The 27,655-nt window shown below is 41.0% G+C and overlaps 1 protein-coding gene across 9 annotated transcripts in view; it reads left to right on the top strand.

The window, feature by feature from the left end:
• LOC141776438 (disco-interacting protein 2 homolog C) overlaps positions 1-27,655 on the top strand; it is a 214,947-nt gene that overhangs the window by 168,344 nt on the left and 18,948 nt on the right. For 7 of the 9 annotated variants that reach the window (XM_074650042.1, XM_074650043.1, XM_074650040.1 and 4 more), the window contains exons 11-27: positions 2,520-2,643; positions 5,690-5,799; positions 6,672-6,774; positions 6,891-6,955; positions 7,256-7,349; positions 7,601-7,720; positions 8,181-8,295; positions 10,222-10,361; positions 10,731-10,867; positions 10,955-11,163; positions 11,416-11,530; positions 14,019-14,220; positions 14,467-14,576; positions 23,275-23,355; positions 24,671-24,794; positions 25,927-26,048; positions 27,053-27,164. In XM_074650042.1, the coding sequence (XP_074506143.1) occupies positions 2,520-2,643; positions 5,690-5,799; positions 6,672-6,774; positions 6,891-6,955; positions 7,256-7,349; positions 7,601-7,720; positions 8,181-8,295; positions 10,222-10,361; positions 10,731-10,867; positions 10,955-11,163; positions 11,416-11,530; positions 14,019-14,220; positions 14,467-14,576; positions 23,275-23,355; positions 24,671-24,794; positions 25,927-26,048; positions 27,053-27,164 (2,083 nt within the window). The remainder of the gene's footprint in view (positions 1-2,519; positions 2,644-5,689; positions 5,800-6,671; positions 6,775-6,890; positions 6,956-7,255; positions 7,350-7,600; positions 7,721-8,180; positions 8,296-10,221; positions 10,362-10,730; positions 10,868-10,954; positions 11,164-11,415; positions 11,531-14,018; positions 14,221-14,466; positions 14,577-23,274; positions 23,356-24,670; positions 24,795-25,926; positions 26,049-27,052; positions 27,165-27,655) is intronic. The other 2 variants (XM_074650041.1, XM_074650044.1) reach the window with 1 other exon arrangement.

Raw genomic sequence — 27,655 nt, 5'->3', positions numbered from 1 at the left:
AACATTTTTATAAAACCGCCATGTCGGATTAAAAACGCTTATTATATTGATAATATTTTATTGTTCAACACAGGACATTTTGGTAGAATAAGACCGTAGAGTAGGAATAATTATCTGGACGTTATTACTGTCGTCTGGTAGTCGCTTTCAGTCCAAAATGGCTGAATTGCTGCTGAGCGCTGATGTTGCAATGGAACATCTTGGCATTATACGTTCTTTGGCCGCAATGCTCACTACGCATGCGCAAACCTGCAAACTGCAATCTGATTGACTGTTTGCCACATTACTGTTGCCGTTGATTGCTTGTACGTCCCTGTCAGACGTTAACACAGCCAGCGGTCACCATGAACATATACACTACACTTCTACAGCACACGTTTAAAAGTCGGCTTTGTAAAGAGAAAACGGAGATTAACTGTTAGTGAAGGCTGTATCTCCTTACTTTGGACACATTTCTGCAACTTCTGATGTTACACAATCTGCGACTAGTCCATAAAGTGTCACCTTTAAATGGTTTCTGTACAACTTAAGCAAATAAATATACCACTAGATCCTGTAGAGCCTGCTACAAGCTGACATATAGCTAAGAATTGAATTGAAACAAAGGTTAAATCAAAATGCCTGTTCACCTGCTGCGCAAACCATAAACTTGAACTTTAATACATTAAAAAAGAAAGCAAAATCCACATTCCTCTGCTCCATGAAGTCATTTTAATACCCTGGCCACAAAGAGAAGAATTCCACTTTCACAATCTCACATGTTTTAGATTAAAATGACGTGTTTTCATCTGACTCTACTGCAAGATATCACGGACAGCTAGTAATATGAATGTTTGATGAGAGCAGAGCAAATGAGATATATGGCAGATTAGTCTAAAGGGGGGTTAAATGGTGCAGTTATAAAACATGGGTTATGTATAGAAGTGTGGGTTTAGTGTTTACAATATGAATCCAGCAGAAATGTCCTGTTTGCCTCTTGGTTCATTACTAACTGACTGGTAGAGCTGCAGCTGAAGGGATTCGAAAGCCGTCCAAACACTGACCACTTGATGAATCACATTTCTACAAACTATATTTTAAAAGAGAATATCACTGCAGTGGATGTTTAAGATTACAGACATGTACTTGTAGAGCGTGCTGCTATATCGACTATATAAAGTGGTCATCTGTGATAGTGTAATCTTGCTTTAGTGATTTGCCCCATGAGGCATATGATTTGTGATATTGGGCTATATAAGTAAAATAGACTTAACTTGACATATACCAGAGAAAGAATATAATATGTTTACATTATTTAATATATATGGCTCACTTTCAGATTATCCTCATAAAGGAAGTTATAACTGCTCCATATTTTCTGACGTCATTTTTCACCTTTCATTTCACCGAATCAAATGACTTCAGCTTCCATTTCCTGTTACCGATGCATACATCAGAATTTTTAGGCTTAATTATTGAATGTCACGTACTTAAATGAACCTTGGGAGTTGTAGTTGACATAGGACTGCACGATTATTCATCCATTTTTATTGCACTTTCATATTTAAATAAACAGAGCACTGCTTTCATTTCCATGTTTTCGGTGCATTCCTGTAAAATTTACAAATCTTTGCATTAAAATAAGACTTGTCCTTATTCACAGTGAATCTCCTAGAAGCAAACTATAACTGTACCAAAACTTTTTACCTTAAGTGAAATCAGCAAAGCACTGCTAACACTTCCATGTTGTGCTACATTCTCACTAATCTTCAAATCTTTGCATCAAAATAAGACTTAAAGGGACTGTTTGTAACTTTAAGAAATGCTTGTTAACAGCGACACCTGTGGCCGTTCAGTCAACGAAAGTCAGCGTCGGGCTCGCGCTTGCTCGCTCTAAATAGACATGAACGAGCATCACTCAAAACAGTGAGGCGACACACGTCAGCTAAAACGCTAGAACTCAGAGCGTTTTCTTTTTGCCCATCTGCTCTCTGTTGTATTAAACAATAGAGAGCAGACGGGCAAAACAAGTACTATACAGTATTTTACTCTTCTACTCTTCTACTCTGGACTGCAGCGGCAACATTCAGGAAAGTTTTTCCCAGGCTGCCGCTGAAGAGTTCACGCACAGCGGCATGACAGCTTTCTAAAAGTGAAGCCAAAACATCTCGAAGTGCTTGATTTGATATGCTGCAGAGTTTTCTATGAGCGGAGCACACATCTTAAACGTCAATATCACAGTCGATCATGTTCATTTAATTGTGGGAATCCAAAATTATGATCACGATTAATAATTGATTAATTTTGCAGCTCTAAGTTGACTTCTCTCCTTTCAGTTTTATGTCCACAGGCTTTTACCTCGTACCAGGAACCAGTTGTAGTGATGGTTCAGTTAGGAAAGTTTCATGTCCATGTTGCTACTGTCACAGTCAACTGTATAGAGCAGAGGATCTGAGCAGGACCAAGAAGCCGTTATCGATTGATTGATCAGAATCCAGTTGAGATGATTAATCACATTTGATGTCTCTGTCTCTGTCCAGGACGCCGGCAGTCAGCAGATCGGGTTTCTGTTGGGGAGCCTTGGAGTGACGGTGGCTCTGACCAGCGACGCCTGCCATAAAGGCTTACCCAAGAGTCCCACTGGAGAGATCCCACAGTTCAAAGGTCTGTACACACTCCGGTTTGGAGTGTCTTCGTGGCAACATGCACACACTTTACACACTAAATATCAAGAATCAAGATCCCAGTATTAGTGGCAGTTCTTGCCAGGATCAAACAATGTGGACACCTTTTCAGCATGTTAGTGTTTATGTGTTAGTGTACTGAAGATGATCGTAAACACTGAAACATAAACACCATATCATGATTATCAGACAGCTGCTGACATCGCTGAATACTTAAAGGATTACTTCACCCACAAAATGACTATTTGTATATCAGTTACTCACCTCATGATACGTTGAATTCTTGAAGAAAAAGTTGTTTTTCTCGCATGCCTCCATGTCAGAGGGGGAAACACTACAGGTGAATACGGTAGACATCTAACTAATAGATATGACCATCAAACTTCCCCAGTTGATTACTGACATTAAGACAATTCTGTTTTTGTATTACACGTTTTCTGAAATGTTATGTTTAAATGCAAATGAGGCATTATCCAATGCTAATTTTTGGTGAATTTAGGAGAAATCTACAGATTTAAATAGACAAAGTAGTAAAATATAAACACCCAAATGTGTATTTTGGGTGTTTTCTTTCCACTAGTCTGAAAGAAGACATGTTATAGAAGCAAGTTTTTGTCTGTAGTGTCTTGCCTTAAAATCAAAGTTAATTTATGACAAAAATATTAGGAATCTCTGAAAAATAGTGATGCATAACCGGGAAGTAATCATTTTTAAATCATGGGAAAACATTGAACCATGGGCAGGGTAAGTTAATTTGTATAGTACCTTTCAAACACAGAGACAATTGCTTTACATGAGGTGAAGAAATGCTTCAGGGCAACATTTAAAAACACAATTTTAGAATACAATTAGATTACATTAAATAAAAATTAGACATAAATGCCATTACAAGGCAGTAATAAGCCCAATAATACAGTGAGTACAGAGTTCAGAGGATCTGAGCCTGTTTCAGCCCATCCTTCCTGTGTCTGTCAGTGGGATGAATGAATGGACAGACTGATGTCAGCAGACAGCGAGGCTGAGTAATGTACGACACAGAGAGAGAGAGTAGAAAAAGAGAAAGAGAGAGGCAGTGAAGCGATTTTGCAAATCGATGGGGAAGCAGCCGACAAGAAGGAAGAGCGAAAGAGACATATGATGAATTGAGAATAGAGAGACATTAGCACCGAACAGAGAGAGAGAGAGAGAGAGAGAGAGAGAGAATCCTAGTGATTAATAACGACTGTTTGCTTTTCAGTAATGGATGTATAAATAGCAACATGATGCCGCCAGATTTACTGCTCCTCACTCAGTATGGATTTAGTATGGAGTGTGTGTGTGCGTGTGTGTGTGTGTGTGTGTGTGTGTGTGTGCGTGTGTGTGTGTGTGTGTGCGTGTGTGTGTGTGTGTGTGTGTGTGTGTGTGTCATTAAGGTGGAGTGCTCCTCTTATTGATCAGCAGGCTTTAAACTCTTCTCATTCACATGGCTGATTGTTTCTCCTGTCTCACCGCCCGGCAGCATTAATTCAGACATTAACATACTCAGGATTTTACATCCACTCATGTTCTGCCTTGTAAACACTCACTGACATCCTCGTAGGAATGATCATCTTTATAACGGAAGCAGTAAAACCTGTAGATGCTCGACATGCTTCCACTTAAATAATACATTTCTTTTCAGTGATATGTGGATGACGTGCAGCAGGCTGTCCTGGATGTCTGATACTGTCCTCAAATTAAATAGAAAAAGAAATATACACTATTGTTTGAGTTAACTCCGCACATAATGGCACCTTTCATTAAGCATACAGTGCTTTGCAAAAGTATTCACCCACTTGGTGTTTTCCTTTTTTTGTTGCATTACAGCTGTAGGGCTGTCAAAGGCTATTTCTTTCTAACGCCACTAATTTCTTTAACGCATTAACGCAACTTGCAATTTTCAGGTTGTAGCAGCTCAGTTTTAAAGCTATTTAAAGCATATGAAACTAGAAAACCTAAAGAATCCATCGGTACCAACTATGTCATACTCGCTTCTGGCGAAGGAGGCTAAATAACGCTCCAAGCGTACGCTAAATTTTGGCGAGGAAAAACTGTCGTGACCATTTTCAAAGGGGTCCCTTGACCTCTGACCTCCAGATCAGTGAATGTAAATGGGTTCTATGGGTACCCACGAGTCTCCCCTTTACAGACATGCCCGCTTTATGATAATCACATGCAGTTTGGGGCAAGTCATAGTCAAGTCAGCACACTGACACACTGACAGCTGTTGTTGCCTGTTGGGCTGCAGTTTGACATGTTATGATTTGAGCATATTGTTTTATGCTAAATGCAGTACCTGTGAGGGTTTCTGGATCAATATCTGTTATTGTTTTATGTTGTTAATTGATTTCTATTTTTTCTATTTATTTATTTATCTACCTATTTATTTATTTTTTATCTATTCCATTTTCTTTTTTTTTCATAATTTTTTATTTTCCATTCTTATTTTTACATGTACTTTTGATTTTTTTAAATATTTATTTTTCCTTTCAATTTTTATTTTTTATATGTATTTATTCATTTATTTATGTATTTATATATTGTATTATACATATACAAATACTACATATACATATACATTATACATAAGTACCTGTGAAGGTTTCTGGACAATATCTGTCATTGTTTTGTGTTAATTGATTTCCAATAATAAATATATACATACATTTGCATAAAGCAGTATATTTGCCCACTCCCATGTTGATAAGAGTATTAAATACTTCCCTTTAAGGTACATTTTGAACTGATAAAAAATTTGATTAATTTGCTATTAATCTGGATTAAATATTTGAATCAATTGACAGCCCTAATTATGACCAAAGAAAGCAATCACACAATCATCACACAATGAATCCTAAATCCAAATCCAGTCCTAACTCTAGTTAAAAACCTGGTTCCAGTCTAAATGAGGTTTAGCAGGTAAACCAGGACGGAAAGATCAACCTCTGAATGTTGTTCCCAGACGTTGGAGACATTAGGATGTTTGTTTTGTGTCCCCGTGCGTCCAGGCTGGCCCAAGTTGCTGTGGTTCGTCACCGAGTCCAAACACCTCTCCAAACCTCCCCGAGACTGGTTCCCACATATCAAGGACGCCAACCAGGACACCGCCTACATCGAGGTAACACACCGATACAAACACTGAGTGAAGTGTGTCTACTCTGGGGCAACGAAACATTTCCACTCGTGTAGTTCCACTCATTACTATCTAGTGAATGGAAATCAATGGTGCTACATGTCTTTTGGATTAGAATCACACTGCAGCCGAGTGGAGGATTCGCTGCTGATCAATGGTATCATCTCGTCTGATTGATTTGAATTTACCTTTAAGCAGCCGGGCAGTGGTTTCGCCGGCTGCAAGGTGAAATGTCTCCTTGATTGCACCGCGGATTGAAAATGATGAAAGTCGAGGGATGATTGAAAAACGATCGACCTTTTGTTTTTAACAGAGGGCAGCCGAGACAGATGAAATTACTGCGGCTCAAAGAAATCTGTCTTTTCTTTCAGTAAAACTAACAGTTTTTTTGTTAATGTCTCAGCATGATTCATAACTTTAATAGCAGCCCATAATGTGCCTACTTTTCATTCCAGCAGTCATTTGTCAGATATGTGCCAGACGGAGGAGATCTTATTTTGGAAAGAAGCAAATCGATTGCTGTCGACTCCGCAGCGCTCGCGAATCATTTTGTTTTTGAGACTCAAGAATAAAAGGTTCTTCAGGTTCATCAGTCAACATCAGGCCTCAAACATATATTAATATTGTTATGACAATAAATTCAATTTTCAAATGAATTAAAAAAAAAAAAAACTACAATATTTCCCTCTGAATTGTAGCAGACTAGAAGTACAACGCTGCATAAAGTGGAAAGAGTACAAGTACCTCAAAATAATCTGTCAGAACAAAATCAATGAGCCGTAGACACACAGTACTGTAAGTACACATCTTTAGTACACTCACTCTATGTCTGTCTCTGTGTGTCTCTGTGTGTCCAGTATAAGACCTGTAAGGACGGCAGCGTCCTCGGTGTGACGGTGATGAGGATAGCCCTGCTCACACACTGCCAGGCCCTCACACAGTCCTGCTCATACACAGAAGGTAACACACACACTTTTACACTTCACCTTAGACACAATACTGTTGTTGTTTCTCCCTGAATGTGGCGTTAATGTCTCTCGCTCTCTCTCTCTCTCTCTCTCTCTGTCGTCCTCCAGCTGAGACCATAGTGAATGTATTAGACTTCAAGAAGGATGTAGGACTGTGGCACGCCGTCCTGACTGTAAGAAAAACACACTTCCCCGTCCCGCTGAATCATTTCAAATGATGAATGAAAGTTCTGATGGCACAATTAAACTATTATATGTTTTTTTTCCTTTAATGCAAGATAGAAAATCCTTTTTATTTTGTCATTTGGTGACTTCTGAGCAGTAAATAGTGAGCGTAGAGTTAAATATTTACATTTCTAACTTTCTATCTGTCTAAGTTATACATATTTCAACTTCATACTTAACAAGAGCAAGTTCTCCTGAAACATCCCTCACACTTCCACTTCCTTTCTCCCTCTGTTTGTCTCCGTCAGAGTGTAATGAACATGATGCATGTCATCAGTATTCCCTACGCCCTCATGAAGGTCAACCCTCTGTCCTGGATCCAAAAAGTCTGCCAGTACAAAGGTAAACAAATCAACCCAAACTCTGTGCAAGCATTACTGGAAATGTCCCAGTTTAATGATGTCAAAATGATCATTCCCTCTGATATCGCAAATCATATCTCACAGAGACGTGTGTTGGATTTCACTACAATGTATTTTTCTGACAATAAAATGTGAAGTAACTGCTGAACAGAAATCCAACAGTCGGCCACTAGATGTGTATAAATATACTGTATGTATGTGTGAGATGTTTTTGTGTGTTCATGTGTGTAGCCAAGGTGGCGTGTGTGAAGTCGCGGGATATGCACTGGGCTCTGGTGGCCCACCGGGAGCAGCGAGACGTCAACCTGAGCTCCCTGCGCATGCTGGTGGTGGCTGACGGTTCAAATCCCTGTAAGAACACACTCAATACACTGTAGATGCCGTTGTCGTGTTGTATCTTAAAGGGCCTTCAGTGAGTGAGAGATGGAAAGTACTACGAGAAAGACATACTCAAGCAGGGGCAAAAATGAATGAATGAATAAGAAGGTTTATGCCAGAGATTCACCCCAAAGGAGCGAATAATTCAGTTCTCTTTCCTGAGAATTAAAAGTAAAATTAAAAGTAGGCCTATTTATCATAGCAATGCTGTTGCAGTGTACTTATTATTTTATTATTTTCATTGTGAAAAATTACCAGAATGCACAAGACAAAGTCTCTGAAACTAATTGCTATTTTTGAGGTCTCAAGGTTGACAAGTTACTCAAATGTGTAACTAAAATTCTAATTACAAGTACAGTATCCAGAATATCTGTAATGATCTGCCTCCCTCTTGACTTCTGCTGTAACTGACTTTTTAAATTGTGTCTGTCAGGGTCGATCTCATCCTGCGACGCCTTCCTCAACGTCTTCCAGACTAAAGGTTTGAAGCCGGAGGTCATATGTCCCTGTGCCAGCTCCCCCGAGGCCCTGACTGTAGCTTTAAGGAGGTAAACACTCACACACACACACGCACACACACGCACACATATATATATATATATATATATATATATATATATATATACATGTCTTTTTATTTGTATGTGCACATGAAACGTCACAACACACAGAAATGCATGAAGAGTTACTACAAAATTTAATTTAAATTTAATGAATAAAAAAAAGTAAAAATCAAAAATCATCTGTGTTTTTGACTGTAGAGATTTTCAATGTAAAATTCCAATTACATTTATTTTTTTTTAAATATAATCATGTTGTCATCATCATACAGCAGAGCATCCAATCCTCCAATTTTAAACAGAAATCATGAAATATAAAAAACACCTATTTTATCTCCTGCAAACTTTTCACTTACATATATATATATATATAAATACACGTGTTTATTTACTCTCCTCAGTGTATAAATAGATTTTTTTTGGGTCACGCTCTTATTTTAGCTCATTAAAATTCCTGACTTTACAGTTTTGTGGCTTTTGAAACTTACGACCTTTCCACCTCTTTCATCCTCCACGCTGTAGTTCAGCCCACATTACAGTCCAGCCAGGGCGGCTCTCATTCACGTGTCGGCTGTAATTTATGCTTCACACTCTTAATTACGACACTGTAAAACGCCTGTGTGTGTGTGAGCGTGCGCACGAGTGTGTGTTTTAAGTTTGTGTGTGTGTGAACGTGCGCAAGTGTGTATTTGTGCCACACACAGTCTAATAAATAGCTATTTGCCTCAGCGGGTGTTGTAGTAATGAACTCACTTTATTTTCAGAAGAGCTGCTTCAAAACTCATTAAAAAAATCTCAAAACACGACACACACACACACACACACACACACACACGCACACACACACACACACACACACACACACACACACACACACACACACACACACACAAATAACCATACTAGTACTTGCGAGGACCCTCATTGACGTACATCGTACAGCCTCGAGCTCCCAATTCTAACTTTAACCTCAATTTAATTCTAACCTTGAACCTAAATCTCCCTTAAAAGCCTCAAACATCCGGTGACGACCAGAAAAGAATCCCCTCTCTTTCCAAACATATCTTGACTTTCCAATAATGTCCCCAGTTTACAGAAATATGTCCTATCTTAAAGAGAGAGTGTACCCCAGAATCACAAATACATATTTTTCCTTTTACCTAATCTAGATTGTTTTGTATTTGAAGTTGTTGGAGATATCGGCCGTAGAGATCTCTGTCTTCTCTCCAGTATAATGGAACTAGATGGCGCTCGGCTTGTGGCGTTCAGAGCGACCCGGTTACTCAAGATAATCCACAGACCTCGTTGTGAGCAGATTCATGTACGAACTATTTTCTTTTCTACACCCGCCAAACGTGCATCTACTTCTTTGAGCTATGATCGGACCCATTAAATCAGGCTTGACTCTATATGAACCTGCATAGCCATTTTGGGTGTAGTTCAGTAGAAAGAAAATAGTTCCTACATGAAATCTGCTCTCACCAAGGTCTGTGGATTATCTTGAGTATCTGGGCTATGATCTCTTGAAAGAGACATCGCTGCTGAGCTTTTCAGATTTGTTTTGGTGCTTTGAGCGCCACAAGCCGAGTGCCATCTAGTTCCATTATACGGCATTATTCTTCGGCAGACACCTCCAAGACTCAGCAACTCTCACCAAAACAATCTAGATTGATTAAATAGCACTACAGGCAAGAGGAGAAATATGTATTTTAGATTTTTGGGGTGAACTTTAACAAAACTTTCTTTACTTACTTAAAAAGTCCTCACCCCAAAATGTTCCCTTACTTTCCAACAATAGTGTCACATTCCATAATCTAAAGATTGTAATGACAAAGCTAGAGACTCAAGAGCACACAGCGCTCCGTCACCCTCCATGTCAGCTGATTGTCTGTCTGTCTCCACCCCGTCCTGCAGGCCCGTGGAGGAGGGCAGCACCCCTCCTGGTCGCGGCGTCCTGTCCATGCAGGGTCTGAGTCACGGCGTGATCCGGGTCGACTCGGAGGAGAAGCTGTCGGTGCTCACGCTGCAGGACGTCGGCTCCGTCATGCCCGGAGGTGAGACAGACGATAAGTATTGGTGGAGGTTCTGGTGCTCCACTTTCTACTTTCCAGAGGGAGATATTGTACTTTTCACTATTTATCGGATTGCCGGATTTCTTTTCACTTTGCAGATTCATATTTTACATTCAACATAAGATAAATGTGAATGTTCTCAGGTAAAAATCCTCGAAAAAAATCTCCAAAATGTTGACTAAAGTTCTTGTTTCAACTTGATGTCTCTATGACTTTAAAACATTGACTAAAAAAATCAAAAAATGTCACTTGAAAACGGTCATTTTGTGTTTTTTAAAGAAGTAAAACAACAGAAATCATTGTAATCATTTCTCATTCATAAAATCCCAACGTTGCTCTCTCCGTCTGTAGGAATGATGTGTGTGGTGAGGTCTGAAGGAGTTCCTCAGCTCTGTAGAACCGATGAGATTGGAGAGCTGTGCGTTTGTACTGTTGCCACGGGAACCTCCTACTACGGTCTGACCGGCATGACCAAGAACACCTTCGAGGTGAGTGTGTGAAGGATTCTGTTAATTCATCTATTTATTGTTTTTTACTGTTTTAAATACAGATGTTTTTCTCCCCCTTCTGTCCAGGTGTTCCCTGTGACCAACAACGGGGCTCCCATCAGTGAGTTTCCCTTCACCAGGACCGGCCTGCTGGGATTCATCGGACCCGCAGGTCTGATCTTCGTGGCGGGGAAGATGGACGGTCTGATGGTGGTTGGGGGCCGGCAGCACAACGCTGACGACATCGTCGCCACGGCGCTCGCTGTGGAGCCCATGAAGTTTGTGTACAGGGGCAGGTAAGTGTCTGATGCAGCGTTGTGGTCTATATGTCGCCTGCTCTGTTCTCTGTTGTCCTGCTGTTTATGTGTTTTGAACTTATTAACTATATCTACATTGATTGATCAGACTACCAGTCTGTCTGAGAGCTCTAGGAAGATTCCCCTCACTCGCTACAGTGGCCGTGGAAATAACTGTATATACATAGCGTACAGTTACGTAACTGTATCTGGCTAAGACACCTGCTGAGGCTGTCTGTGTTTGTGTTTCAGGATAGCAGTGTTCTCTATCACAGTGCTTCATGACGAGAGGATCGTGGTCGTGGCGGAGCAGCGGCCCGACTCCACCGAGGAAGACAGCTTCCAGTGGATGAGCCGAGTTCTGCAGGTACACACACACACACACACACACACACACACACACACACACACACACGTTTATGTACAGTATATACACAGTAGAGCTGTCACAATACCAGATTTTGACTTCTTTATTATCTGTTTCTATATTCTGTTTTCACTACTTATCTGTTTCACAATATTAATATTTCCAAAAAGTAAATTGGCAAATGAATTACACTCAAGTTGGTGTTCATTTTTGCTTTTTATATAAATTTACATGTACACCTATTTAGCTGTTTTTCACCTACTTGTATGTACATAATAGTTAATTTTTACCTGTCTTTGTTCAGCTCTGTTGTCCTTGTTTTTAGCTCTATGTCTATTTCTAATTTTCTCTAAATTGTTCTTTGTGTAAATTACATTAAGAGCAACTTAAAACCGGAGTTTGTGTGCACAAACTTCTGATTCTGATGAGACTACTGGCTATTACAACCACAGAGACACAACTTAAATGATAAGTCTGATGACAGTCTATATATTTTTTCATCCCATTAAAAGACTAAAAGCAACAGTGAATATTTCTACTAACAAGTAGCCTGATATCTCGGCTTCCTCTGAGCCATAGAGCTCCATTAAAAACACACCAGTGAGCCTCACTGCGTCACTCGGTGACATGTTCCTTCATCACCATGAACACACACTCACTGTAGTTTATTTTGACTCAATCCCACACACACCGTCCTGCTGCCACTAATACTCACTAGACCACCACATGTGGATTACTACGCCGCTGAAAATAGTCCCCAACAGATGCACAGTTTCCTCTTGTTTTGATAAAAACTACAGTAACCAGCTGGTTTAGAGAATTAACTATATATTTGTTATTTAAGATTTACATCACCAGCAGGAACCACTGGGCTTAATGCCATCGACCGGGTAGAGAAGATGGAAAGTACATGTTTTGGTCTTTTCATGGGATTTGTTGATAAAAGGAAAACTATTGAATAAGACCAGATTTATCCTTTAACACAAACCAGCTCAGGAAAACTGTCACACTCAGGAAACACACCAGACAGACACATTTTAACAGACCACCTCTAAAAGAGACAAAACAGCTCACACACATTCTTTCACACCACATTTCTGTCTCTTGGCTCCGCCACACACACACACACACACACACACACACACACACACACACACACACAGTATATGATACCGTGCTGTACATTCATACTGTGCATGAACAGATAAAATCTCTATAAGCCGGCGTGGAGACTGCGGTGAAACTATAAAAGCTGTCTGCATTTTTACGGCTGCAATTAAAACCAAATCTCTGTATTCCTTTACCATCACAGATACTTCCTGCTGCTTTTCCATTCAGCTCGTTGGTTATCGACACACTCAGCCTTTTAGATCGAGGGCTGCTCTTTGGCATTCACTTTTTTGTCAAAATATTAGAAAAATACAAAGTAGATGATGGAAAATGTTTCAAAATGTATGGAAATGGGTGCCTGGTTAGCTCAGTTGGTAGAGCAGGCGCCCATGTAACAGGCCTCAGTCCTGACCGCGGTGGCCCGGGTTCGAATCCGGCCTGTGGCCCTTTCCGCATCCACTCTCTCTCTCCCCCCTTTCCAAGACTCTATCCACTGTCCTGTCAATAAAAAATTATCAAAAAATAACTTTAAAAATGTATGAAAATAAATTCTCCATTACATTTATATATGATGTTTTAGCTAAGGATTATATCAGGTGTCAGATGTTAACCCTCTGAGAACCAAATAGACCCGTTTTTGTCTTTTTTTAGGGGGGAACAGGGGGTCTTTAGGGGGAGATAGCAGGTCAGTAGTATGGTTTGTGCACCAAAACTGCATGTGATTATCATAAAGTGGGCATGTCTGTAAAGGAGAGACTCGTGGGTACCCATAGAACCCATTTACATTCACATATCTTGAGGTCAGACGTCATGGGACCTCTTTGAAAATGGCCTTGACAGTTTTTCCTCTCCAAAATTTTGCGCAAGTTTGGAGCGTTATTTAGCCTCCTTCACGACAAGCTAGTATGACAGATTCATCAGGTTTTCTAGTTTCATATGATACCAGTATCTTTGATCTAGCTTTAAAACTGAGCCCGCTACAACCTAAAAATCGCAAGTTGCGTTAAAATGAATGCGTTAACTTTGACAGCCCTGAACGTCACATAGCATAATGACATCATCACGAGCGTACAACGTAATGACATGAAAGACAGAAGCCTTAGCTTTCCGCTGCAAAATGAATGCTCTAGCTATTATGGTTTTTATTTTACATCGATTTAAACAGGATCATACAAACAACGAGGTCTGTTTTTAAAGAGGTGATGCAGAAACGTTACATATTATACCTTTAAATAATCCCAACCTTCTACTCTATGATCCGTTCTTTACTGTGTAATCTCCGGCCTCAACATCCCTTTTCCTGCAGGAGTCACATTTAGGAAGTAAAGAACTTGTTTCATTCTGTCTTTTTAAAAGTAAACCCATCTCAACTTTCCAGGCGATAGACGGTATCCATCAGGTGGGGGTGTACTGCCTGGCTCTGGTGCCCTCCAACACTCTGCCCAAGACTCCCCTGGGTGGCATCCACCTGTCCGAGACCAAGCAGCTCTTCCTGGAGGGGGCGCTGCACCCCTGCAACGTGCTCATGTGTCCGCACACCTGCGTCACCAACCTGCCCAAACCCCGGCAGAAACAACCAGGTACAGTGTGAAGGAATGTGTGATGGTATAACTCTAGACCAGTAGAAAAGAGAAGGTTTACTAAGGGAAACAATAAATACATCAAATAAAGTATTCACAGACGCAAGAATCGACGGCATGTTGCACTCAATCGTAAATGATGTAAAACAAGGTTGGAGATGCTGTCTCTTCTAACATCACATACTGTTTCCCTTCCTCTTTTTCCTGTCCTGCTCTCCTTCTTCTTCTCTTCTTCCTCTTCCTCAGAGATCGGTCCTGCGTCTGTGATGGTCGGGAATCTGGTGTCCGGGAAGAGGATCGCTCAGGCCAGCGGCAGGGATCTGGGTCAGATCGAAGACAATGACCAGGCAAGGAAGGTGTGTGTGAGAAGGGGGTTGCTGGTTTTCACCATCGTCATCACCATCATCATCAACATCACACAAACACACACACACACATACATATATATACATATAATGAGGCCATAGGATCATTTCTTTGTGGTTATTTCCCAGTCGCGCTCGTCATTTTGTTTCATTTGTTTAGCTCAGTTCTTGTCTGGACCGCAGAGGGCTGGCCCTACAAACGCAAAAGCTTCACTGAGTGACTGACTGAGTGATGAAGTTACACGATTGGTCGGCCGAGTGCTGGCATTTCCTCATTGGCCACTGCTCTTTCAAAATGAAAAGGCGGGGACCAGTCTCTAATGAAAATGAACCCGTCCAGTGTGACGTGTCCGGCTCATGACACTTGAGCCAAGCTGTGAAACGAGGCGACTAGTTCTAAAATGAAACCAGATTCAGCGATGGAGTCGCCTGCTTCTCGCTTAAAATGTTTTCAGAAGTAGATTTTGGTGGATTTTTTAGACGGAATAACAAAGGTTACGGACAGGTCGCCATGTTGTTTCCTGTTTGAAACAGCAAGCAGGCGATCTTCCGCATCCATTGGGCCCATGGAACAGGCGCAGTAGCGTTTTCTTTAACTCCGCCTCCCAGCCCCTCGCTCCATCCTCGGTCTGGGTCTCATTCACATGAACGGAGGAAGGGAAATAACTTTGGATTCAGCTATTAGTGCGTTTTACAACTTTTAGGACCTAATGATTTAAATAAGGGCTATTAGAGTGTTCAGACTGGGAAGTTGATTCACCTCAAAAAAAAGTATCCGCTGAGTTACAGACGTCTCTTTGCCAATATAAGTCTATGGGAAAAAGTATTTTTGGGCCCAATGGCATCACGTGACGGACACGGAAGTTGTAGTACCGCCGTTTGGCCACTACGGAAATTTTCTTCAAAGCCGGCGCTCTTCCTGGGGGGCTTGGCGTCACCTAGTGTCCTCACCGGATCTGGTGGACATGTAGCGCTGGATTTAACATTATAGACATGACCACTCACTATTAGTGTAACAATGACCGTACACGGTCCAGACATATACTCGGTTTGGACCGCGTCTTGTTATCCGTTAACTTGGCCTGCAGTTTATTGACATTCATGACATAAACATTATAAACATTAACATTGATTATATCATATTGTTTTGATTCATCACATGTTTTCCTGGAAAATCCAGCTGAATGTTCGTTCAGATTCAAGATGCAAAGTGTTCTTCTTCCTCAAGTTGTTTTTATGACTGGAGATTAAAAAGCAGTTAATGAAGCAAGAAGGAAAGTCTGATGCCGGGAAGTGATGGCAGCGAAAGTTAGATGCTTTGGCAGCTCTGTTCATATCGTCCTATTTGTGCCAACAAAAGTGAGTAAGACGGGAGAGAAAAGTCAGAGAAGAAACCAAAGCAGAGAGCCAGAGAACAAGACTGAAAATCAGAAATAGAGATCATAAGAGCAAGAAAAAACAGACATGGAGAGAGAGAGAGAGAGAGAGAATTGGAAATAAAGAGAAAACACAGAAAACAACGAAGAGTAATTTAAGTAGAGAAACAACAATAAGCGAGAGCAGAGGCGTGATGGAGAGAAACAGGCAGTCTGTGTTACTGACAGAACTGATTTTCCTCCCTTCTCTCGTGCTGAAAATGTCATCAGTTACAGCGTCAGGCAGCCGGCGGCGGTGACAGCGGCGGCGGCACACACCATGTAGACTCTAATGAGAAGAGACAGGCCCCAAATAATAACAACCAGCACCTCCACTGCAGCACACTGGGAGGCCGCAGCGCAGCAGCCGGTGACATCAGCACGTCTCGCAACATGCTGCAAGTCTGTTGGTTTGTTTGGATGTCACCGAACATTCTTTCAAAATCTTGCCAACTAAACTCCACAACGCCTTCTCTAATTTCCACTTCTGGCTTCCTCAAAAGACCAGAACATGTTAGATGAGGAGAGAGACATATTGTGTCAGTCTGTCTTCATTTTTACTGGTCTCAGTCAAAATATCCACTAATCAACATATACCACACATCTGCTCTAGGTGCCTCCCCTGACATCCATTATGTCAGAGACAGATTCCCTGTTTTGGGCCCTTCAGTGGCAGCCTTGTCCACGCAGCTGCGAGGTGATTTGGAGTTGGTTTGCATTACATCACTTAGAGCTGTGAGTTACAGCACTGGGGGTCTAGTAAAAATACAGTAGCACTATGATTGTATGCTGTTTCAGTAATAAACGCAGGGTTATAGGATTAATACTTTTATCATTGTTGATCACATTTTTATATAGTTAAAAAGGGATTACTTCTACACTAGCGAGGCTCTGTCCAAAGTTGAAAAATTAAAAGATAGTGATTGTGTCAAGCAGTAAATATTATCTTGTTCACATAATAAACTTCCATCAAAAGCCAGAAGATACTGAGTTTTGTTTTTCAGATGTTCACAGAAAGGTCATAAACCTTAGGTTTTGTTTGACTGCGATTGCGTTGGAGCGTCTGTCTCCACAGTAAATCATCTGTTGAGTGTTTGATGGTTATTTATTTGTGCTTTAGAACGTTACCGACGTGAAACAATCTCTCTTCCACCGCTCGCCATCTCAGCTCGCTCGCACGATCTCTCTCTCTCTCTGTCTTTTATTAAATGAGTCGGGAAGCCGACAGCAGAGCCGAACTTTACTTTTAATGTCATCAAACAAAGAGAAATGTTCTCCCCTCGTTCTAAAATGGTTCTAAATCAATACTAGAGTACTTCCTTGTTTTATTAATGAAGCGGTACAGTTGAAGCAGCGGTGCTGTGTGTGTTTGACCAATCAGCGACAGTCATTCCTGCAAACTCCATCCAAAAGTTGGGGACATTTTACCCCCTAAAAAAGGCCCTGGTTGGGGGGGTAGTACTTTCGGAGAGTACCAGAACTGAATTTAGACCCTGATCCCTGCAGTCAGAATGCAGTGAGTTCCTCAAAAGGTTCCTAGTTCGGTTGCACACTTTAGCAGCTGCACTGTTGACTGTCTAAAAAAGACTATTCTTGGAAAAAGCGTCTAAAAGTATTGCTGGTTTGAAGGCGGCAATGTTGCATCTAAATCTGCTCTGTCATTTTCAAAATGATGCTAATAGTCCTGAGGCTTGGTGCCATAATTACGAGTCCAGACAGGCTGATGATATTGGTGGTGATTAGCTCAGACGTGGACTGCATCGTTTGTGCAGAGCGACATGTTTACTCTTCCTTGTTGAACTACACTTTAATCGACTTTGGCAACTTCTTTCAGCAGGTGAAGCGGAGGGGTCAGTGGTCCTGCAGAATGAGTTAGTGATCTGGGAATGATTGTGAATTTGGTTTAACTTGTCTGGCAGGTTGTTATTTTTTCACAAGGTCAGAAGGGGACGCCTCATTCAAAATTAAATTTGTGATTTGGGAGTTTTGTTTGAGCGTGTCTGCTGAATGTTAATCAGGTTTAGAGGAGGAACTCTCTGCTTACTCGTACTGGGCTTTTGGCTGCTGCTGCTGCTGCTGTTTCTCCTCATCAAAATGCTCATTGATTCATTCCTTCATCAATTTGTTTATTCATTGATCACTGTATGTGTAACATCTCTCTGAAAACCAAGAAGCCCTCTGTGTGAATGAGCCCCTCTTCAAACTGTTGGTGCTGAAAAGTTCCTGTGTTTATTGAAATATTGTGTGTGTGTGTGTGTGTCGTGCATCAGTGTAATCTTATAGAGTGAAATGTGATTTACTTTGAACGTCTCCTCAGATTGCTCTTCTGATAACGTTTATTTATCCAGGGAAGGTTAGACTGAGCTCTGTGCTGCTACACATTGACTCTGTTAAACACGTGGGACCAGCTGAGTGTGATTTCTTTGCTCTACAGAACCTCAGCAGTAGTTGTTTAAATCATGGAAACTGTCACTGTTTCCTTACCGTTGTTTCATTAAAGGGTGTGTCTAACTGACTAATGGGGACAACAGCTTTTGAAATTGGTCCAGTATTGAGGGAGAGCGCTGTAACCGGCAGTCGTGAAACGAGCTGCGAGGGGAAGTGCTTAGCCTCTCGTGGTAAAAACAAACACTTTTAGTGAACGGTGCCAGCTTGCCCCAATGAATCTTAAGGATCTATAGTTGTTAAAACAGATAAAACGTGAGAAGGCGCAAACACTTGTGACTAAGTTGTCTTTGCTTTTTCAAACCTGAAAACATGACGGCTGCTCTGGAAATGTCAAAAACACGTTTTAGGTGCACGTACTGTAGGTGTTACAGGTGCGTAATCTTTTCTGCACTTTGCCGTTTGGTCCAGTGCCAGTTTTCTAGATTCCCAGTCCGCTTGGTTCAATGATTGAACCACTTTCTTTATGTAAATGTAGGCATTGTACAGTGCTTCTAGTGGCAGGTGGTCGACGTGTCGGGTTTCAGTGAACATCTGATAATGACATCAGATACAACTGAGCTGCAGACTTCAGTGTATTAACATGAGAATTCAATACCAGCGCTCACAGACTGATAAAACTACTGTATGAGACCAGATTTCTATCTACGGCCTGAAACACACACACACACACACACACACACACGCACACACACACACCAGACAGAGGTCCTTTGTGTTGGTATTTAGCATGCCGGTCCTCTCTCATAGAGATAACATGGGTTTTATCTGCAGGCAGGTTCCAGTTTGTTCTGTCTCAGGCTTCAGTCGAGCTCTGGTAGTTTAACCAGGGGTCACAGCTTCTCTTACATACAACACAAACCACATCTGATCCTTCTCATGGTTGAAAACAAAGACTCTGAAACACCAGGAGGTATAGCAGTACCCCATAACATCTTGTATATTTGCTTGAAGTGAAAAATAGTTTTGGTGTTCATATACATTTTTTTGCATTCATTGGATATAAATAGCAACAAAGGATTCAGTTTCATCATGCAAGTATTTTGGTTAAAGTACTTGTTCTACTTGAGATAAAACTTTATTTATCCTGAGGGAAATTGCTTTGCAGCAGTGACAATATAAAGTCAGAAGAGTGCAAATATAAAAACATAACAATAAGGTACAAATCCAATATTTACCATGTCAAAATCAGGTAACAGTATATACTACGTTTATAGCAGATTATCAGTGTGTTTTCTTGCTAGATTTGCTCGTAGAAAGCAGAGAAAATACACCAGATGACGAAACTATCGCTGAAGATTGCGAGCTGGCTGCGGAGCTCCGTGGCGCGTCGCGTCACAAATAATTTACATGGGTGCCGAAAGGACGCTTTCAGCGCTTCTCCAAAACATTCTGCCGCCTCTTTCGCGGCCTCTGTGAACCTGGTTTAAGAGTACTTCAAGAAATGTTAAATCTACACAGCTACACTCTTAACATACTCTTAACATAACAATACAACTGTTTTGGATGAACTAATTAGAATTTGGAGGTCAAAGGTCACTATGACCTCACAAAACACGTTTTTTGCTTTTAACGCAAGAATTCATATGCTAATTATATTAATTACACACAAATGTCTAACAGAATAAAATGATGAAGTGATGACGTTTTGGTCAGACATGGATGTAAACTGCAACTTGACTGGTTGGTGAAGGCATACAACCATGAGGCAGTTATTCTAGTTTCTCCCGGTAATTATTAAAAATAGGTCATCAAAGATTATTATTAATATCGATATCGACTGAAATGAAACATTTTATCTTGATAAACCGATTAACGGCAGGGATCATCAGTCTATATCATCTATATCTATATATCTATATCAGATCTGAAGTATAAGATTTGTAAGAGGACTTCAAGAAATGTTAAATCAGTAGCTACGCTCTTAACATTAAAACACTTTTTTTGTTCATATAATATTTCAAAAGTTTCATAACAAATGTTTCATGGCTTTGGTTTTTCGTTGAAAGCAGTAAATATGAATAATATTAGTTTAACACTGAATAAATCTCAGGTAGGCTGCAGTGAGTTAAATGATAAATGTTGCCGTAGTGAGTTTGTGACTTTTAGAGACTAATCCGTTGATGTTTTATATTTGAGCTTTTAGTTTCCTTTTTGCCAAAATGAAAAGGTAACATGAAAATCACCCCTTATCAATGTTTTTAAATAATTCTGGTTTAGTGGGAGGTTTTGAATGATTGTCATGTTTTATTAGGAAGAGTCCCACAATCAGGAGATCAGTTGTGACTCAATGGCTCGGTAAAGACTTTGACACTGTCAGGGTTCGTATGTGTGCAGTCGTGGTGCTTTGGGGCATTTTGGTAGATGGTAATGTTTGAGGCAGGAAACTGGAGAGGAAGCAGACTTTCATTTGCTGTTATGAAAGTTTTATGAAAGCTCCGAGTCGAGCCGACAAGCAGCTGAGTGATGTTTTCATCGGGGGAGAAAAACCTTCTTTAGATCTTTTAACCCCCCCCGAGAGATTTGTGAAGCATGAAGCTGGTGGTGAGTAGATGAGAGAGCGTTTCGTCAGCCAAACTCTGAGAGTCGACTACACCAGTTTAAACAGTGAAACGGGAAACTTTAACCGATGAGGAGCTGAGTGATGTTTTCAGCAGGAGAACACTGGAGGTTATATACACATCGCTTAAAGGCTTCCTGTACGACACAATCTCTTAAATTAACAATCGTGATAACTGGGGCAGTTAGTCTTTGTGTGAAACACACAGTACAGTGATCACACAACCTCGCAGTAGAAATCAAATAGAGACATAATAATATGGACATTTGACTTCACTTTGTATTCTTTAGATTTCTGAATTCTGTATGTGGAGGCTAACAAACTGAGATATCACACCACTTAAAGCTGCATTAATCAATATTTTAATGTTAACAATGGATCAAATGACTGTGTGTGATGTGAACGGTGTCCCTCCTAGTATTCCCCTCAGCTCTATGAAGCATTTTAGACTGTTTGGGTCATTGTTTTGGTACGTTGTTTTAAAGTCCGGGTAAAGCAAAAATAATGGTTTAGGTTGTCAAAGTTAACGTGATAATAATCTGTCTAATTACTGACAGATACAAAGTCTTTTCTTTTAAGGACAGTCTTTAGTTTTAATTGTTTTTATTCATATCTATCACTTTGTTTAACCTTTCATTCATGTTGTTTGTTATTCAGATTTTTTTTTTTACTTGAAAGCAGGAAGACATTTTGAGTCATTTGATATCTAGATAAGTACCAATAAAGATGTTAAACATCCTGAACTGACTACCCATAAAACAGCTCATTTAGTATAATATGAATACTGAAATCAGGAATGTTGTATTACACCCAGTACAGTACATATGGCAGAAGAACTTGATGGCTTAGTGGTTACGTTTGAGTCACGCTAACTGCCAAAGTGCCTTTAAGCAAAGTATCAAACCAGATCTCAACCATCAGTTTCCCTCAGTATTTATTCTGCAGCTGCATGAATGTGACGAAAAGAATCACACTTGCTTCTTTCACCCCTCGGCTGCAGGAACAAAGGTTCACATAGGAGCCCCTCTAGCATAATAATTCACTTTTGAACAGTTGGTGAAATTTGCAGTAGAAATCAAGCGCGCCCAGAGTTGCTCCCAGACGTGACGGACGCGGCGCAGAGCGGAGGTCCGTTTGCTTTGCGGTTGGCCGGGTTAAGACTCTGACAGCTGAATCCTCATCACCGATGTCGACGGGCTGGCAGCACACACACACACACACACAAATAAAACTGACTTTCTCTGGCAGAACAAAACGTAACATGAATTACGCTCCATGCGATTCCCCCAACTCGGCAGCAAATCTTGAAAAATTCATGAGGCCAGAAACAAACTCTCTTGATTTGTTCTCTTCTCCCATCTCTAATTTCCATCTCTATCTTTCTGTCCCTGCTGTTGTAAAGTAGGAAGCCTTGTTACCTCACTTTGCTCTCCTACTTTCATTCATATTCACTTTTTCTCCTTCTCTCTCACCGTCTCTTTTCCAAATTAAATTCACCGATTAACAGACTGCACTGTCACCGAGCTGCCATAATTGCATTTTATCAGTATTCTTTATCAGTATCCACTGTCAGTATCTCAACAAAGCTCTTAAACTCTAAAACACTTTGAGCTAGCTGACTTTTTCTATCATAATTGAGGCTCAAAACGAGTGAATTTTGCAGCTGCATTTCCAAGAAATTATGCTAATTTACCAACTGTTTTTCCAGCGGTAAGTTTTAAAACTTCATAACCTCCACCTACCAAAATGGCCTGTGTTGAACAATAAAATATTATAAATATAATAAGCGTTTTCAGTCCAAAATGGCGGCAGTGGCTGTTGTAAAAAAAACTAAAAACACCAGAGTTTCATGTTTTTGCTTCTATGCTCTTTTCCCGACTTATTCTTAGGGAAGGAAAACACAAAGACTCTTATTTTCTGGTGATTATACACTAAAGAAAACATACCTATTAATATTATATTCCATTTCTGCCAATAGATCCCCCTAAATGTTACTCACTGGTCCTTTTATAAAGAGGTTTAACAAGCAGCCAGCCTTCAGTTTCATTCATCATTTCAAGTCAGAAGACTCTTAATTCAGAAGAACTCGTTATTATAAATTGATTATGTACTTGACTGATAAGTGATAAAAGGTAAGTTGGGATGGATTGGTTAAGTTTGGGATGGATGTGTGTTTGTGTTTATTTGTGGATATGTATATTATTTGTGTATACTATATTTGTGTGTCGTCACTCTGTCTTACTGTTCTTGTGTTTGTTTGTGTTTCCAGTTCCTCTTCCTGTCGGAGGTGTTACAGTGGAGAGCCCAGACCACTCCAGACCACATCCTGTACACACTGCTCAACTCCAGGGTAAGACTTACACCTGACGAAAACCAACATTTCCTGATTTTGCTGCTTCATAATAAAAGCTTTTAAATAACAAAATAAGGGGGAATTTTAGTGTGAAGAATATAGGAAATGAACTGTGTTTATCACCGTTTTACAGTCGTCTCCTTTGACAACTAGTCACAACCGTGGTTACGCACACTCTCAAGCAGGCAGCGCTGTTGTAATGGAGACGTAAATCCCTGCCGCGCTGGGCTGACGCGCCGAGTAATGTATGGAAAAACCCTACAAGACACGGGAACTTGGCTCGTGTCTTGAGGAGTTGTAGCGTTTATTCACGACGGCCTAAACTGTACACACACTGCGCTGCTACATTCACTGCTACTTACAGCTGACTTCATCTCACCGTCACTCCGTCACACACACGCTCCCTCCCCACGCTAACGAGTTATTCCTTAAAGGAGTTTGGGTACTTGTAGAACACATTTTAGTTTAAAAAACATCTTAAAAATACGTAATTCCCCGATGCTTTGAGTCATCCGGGCCTGCAATACATTGGCACTAACCCTGCAATCTGCCCATATTGCTCTGTTAGCTGCTGCGATCCACAGACGGTGAAGTGCGGTTTTATTTGACCAGTGTGGCTAGCTAGTCGCCCAATGTCTTAATTTGAGTGGATGAATTTCTTAAACGCCCCCGAGTGCAAGATGAGTCATCAAACATTTGAAACTGTTTACAGGAAGAGAAAAGATGGGACTTTGATGTAAAAATACTCTGATATTGTTTTTTTTTTACATATATTTGGCAATATAAAAAGAGATAATTGAACAATTAACACAGGATTAAAACTGGGAAAATGTATTTTTCTTTTCATGGGGACTTTAAACTCAATCAAGCCCTGAAAACCCATATTCATCTCACTGTAATATGAGTTATGAACAATGCCAGATCCCTTTCCCTGTGTTGCAACACTGCTTTTTTGTTTTGCAGAGAAAGAAATAATCTATGACATATTTATTCATTTGTTTGTTCACTGGATAGATTGTTGTACAGCATCCCAGAATAAACAAAAAGAATAGTTACTGTTGTGATGCATTTTGTAAATGAGATTGAGTGTGATTTGGCTCTGTATGACGGCTGTGTTAGTTTGCATAATGGCAATATGATCCACTGGTTTTGTTTACAGCTGTTCAGCACCGAGATGCTGCGACGGAAAATGTGACATGACATCTGCTGATACACACGGCTGATTGAATGTGTCAATCATCTTTCTCTCTCTCTGTGTGTGTGTGTGTGTGTGTGTGTGTGTGTGTGTGTGTGTGTGTGTGACCTCATCCAGGGTACGATAGCCAGCTCTCTGACTTGTGTTCAGCTGCACAAGAGGGCAGAGAAGATCGCCGGCATGCTGGCTGAACGGGGCCACCTACAGGACGGAGACCACGTGGCACTGGTCTACCCTCCAGGTAAACACACAGCTCCATGCCTCAGTGTTTTGCATGTATCGGGTATCAGATATCAGTTTCAGTCATAGAAATAGAAAGGGATAGAACAGACATTATACTGTTTGTCGTGGTCATTTGACTAGTTCATAAAAGTGGCGCTTGTTAGTTATAAACATGTGTCAGCGGGGCCGTAAAGTGCGTCACACATTGTTGCTCCGCCCCTCAGCCGGCAGCGGAGTTAGACACACAATCGAATGACGAGACCTACATGGGATTATATGACATGTTCTGTAAAGAAGGACAGGGCTGATTGATTTGAAAAGTCTGCATCACTATATAATAGTGGCCTTTTTGGAGAATGGTCAGTGTAATCAAGTTTACATGATAATAAACAAGGACAGATGTTTTGAAATGAGGAAGGACAGGACAGACATTCAGAGCCGTCGGATCGAAGAGAGCGCCAGCGGGGGGAAATGAAGGAGAACGGAAAGAATTATAATTTCCCTCAGAGACACGGAGCCTCGCGTCCGTCAGGGCAGGACGGACGCAGCCATGCAGGACGAATTCCCCGACACGAGGAGATTGTCTTAAAGCAGCATTCAATTAAACGCCTCCAGAGTCCGCCGCTCAATACTTAACCTCCCGGCCTCTCAGTGTGTATGTGTGACGATTTCTTCTCTCCTTTCCCCTTCTCTGTTTTACTTTCCTTCATTCTTCCACCTTCTCCTCCTCTTCCTCCCATCTCTCCTCACTTCCCTCCCTTACATCCCTCCTTCCCTTGTCTCCCCTCCTTCTTCCCTTTCTTGTGCATTTATGCCCTCCCCCATCTCACCTCACTTTTCCTCTTCTTCCATTCTCATCTTCCCTCCCTCCTGCTCTCTTTTATAACCCCTCTGTCTTCTTCTTTCTCTTCCTCTCTTATCTTCCCTTCTCTCCTCCCTCTCCATCCTCTTTCCCTACTCCTCTTCCCTTTTCCCTCTATCCTCCTCCCTCTACCTTGCTCTCTCCTCGCTCCCTTCATCCTTGTCCTTGTTGCTACCTTACACTTTTCCATTCCTCTCCCTTTCCTTACCATCTCCATCCACATCTCCTTCTTCTTCCTCATCCCCCTTCCCTCCTCTTCCTTTCTCCCTCCTCCCTCCTCTTCCTCTAGGTATCGACCTCATCGTGGCGTTTTACGGCTGCCTTTACGCCGGTTGCGTGCCGATCACGGTGCGACCGCCTCACCCGCAGAACATCGCCACCACGCTGCCCACCGTCAAGATGATCGTGGAGGTAAAAACACTCTTACAGATTATTTATGACTTCTTAAGAGCATCTTAAATAGTTTTGGAATTACATAAACTGGGTCTCACTGTAAAGCTGAGACTCTTGTGGATCCAGTGAGCCCAACTGTATTCATGTAAACTTGACCTCACTGTATAAAATGACCTGTGGGGACCTCTAGGATAATCACAGCCTCATGAAACTTTACAGCCACAAACTAGAGACCTAGAGCATTCAGAGGATGGATGGATCAAACTAGAGACCTAGAGCATTCAGAGGATGGATGGATCAAACTAGAGACCTAGAGCATTCAGAGGATGGACGGATCAGACTAGAGACCTAGAGCATTCAGAGGATGGATGGCTTTCCTATCTAGATTGACAATAAGGGGGTTTCTGAGCAGTTTACACAACAGAAGTGCTCGCCATCCAATCAATGAAAAATGCAATTCTTACAGAATGTCAAAAGTTTTTGATACCAAATCACAGCATGTCTTTTTCTATGGTGTTTCTCAAGGTGTTGGAGTCTTAATGTGGGATTTTGGAGGAGTTCTTGAGTTGTAAAAAATGGTTAAATTTAAACAAATTCAACCCAAAAATCAGCTTTATAGCCGTGAATTCACAATACAAATAGAAGTCGCTCATGTTCAACTCATGAAAATAAAAAGACGGAGTGAAAACCAGAGAAAGATGGAGTGGAGGGGCAAAGGATTCGACAGCTCGCTGTAACCGGGAAACTAGCCAGCAGTCTGGAAAAATAAGAGAGTGAATGAATGTGAGTCGTGAATAACGACGAGCCTCGTTCATCTTTTAAGAGAGCTGGCAGGAGGCGGTGTAGGAGGTCAGAGCTGCAGCTACTTCACTATAAATCTCACAAGCAGTTGAATTTAACCGTTTTGTTCCATCGGGCGATTTAAAGTGAAGCTTTGGGATAACGCGTGATAGAATGTACTGTGGTGTTTCTTTCACTGGTTCTTCTGTCAGGTTTTCAGTTGTCTGTATCGTGTCGTGCAGGTGAGCCGGTCGGTGTGCGTGATGACCACACAGCTCATCTCTAAACTGCTGAGGTCAAAGGAAGCCTCGGCCGCCGTGGACGTCCGAACCTGGCCCCCCGTCCTGGACACAGGTACACACACACACACACACACACACACACACACACACACACACAAGCACAGGTTCTCACAAAGATAGATATTAGGGCTGTCAATCGATTCAAATATTTAATTGCATGATTGTCCATGGTTAAACACGATTTTTATCTGTTCAAAATGTAGATTTGTCAAGTATTTAATACTCTTATCAACATGGGAGTGGGCAAATATGCTGCTTTATGTAAATGTGTGTATATATTTATTATTGGAAATCAATTAACAACACAAAACAATGACAGATATTGTCCAGAAACCCTCACAGGTACTGCATTTAGCATAAAAAATATGCTCACGATATGCTGATAGAGCTCACGTTGTTTAATAGACGGTAATCAGCAGAAATGCCAAAACAGTGAGAAAAAAAAATAGAGACAAACATTAAATGTAATAGTATAAAAAAACAAATCAGATAAAAATCATACTAATCCTGAATGCATGGAGATGTGTTTGTTTGTGTATTGTA

This window comes from Sebastes fasciatus, chromosome 11 (genome assembly GCF_043250625.1).
Source record: "Sebastes fasciatus isolate fSebFas1 chromosome 11, fSebFas1.pri, whole genome shotgun sequence".
Taxonomy (NCBI): Eukaryota; Metazoa; Chordata; class Actinopteri; order Perciformes; family Sebastidae; genus Sebastes; species Sebastes fasciatus.
The sequence above is the reverse complement of the archived record's forward strand: the minus strand, read 5'-3'. Positions and strand labels throughout refer to the sequence as shown.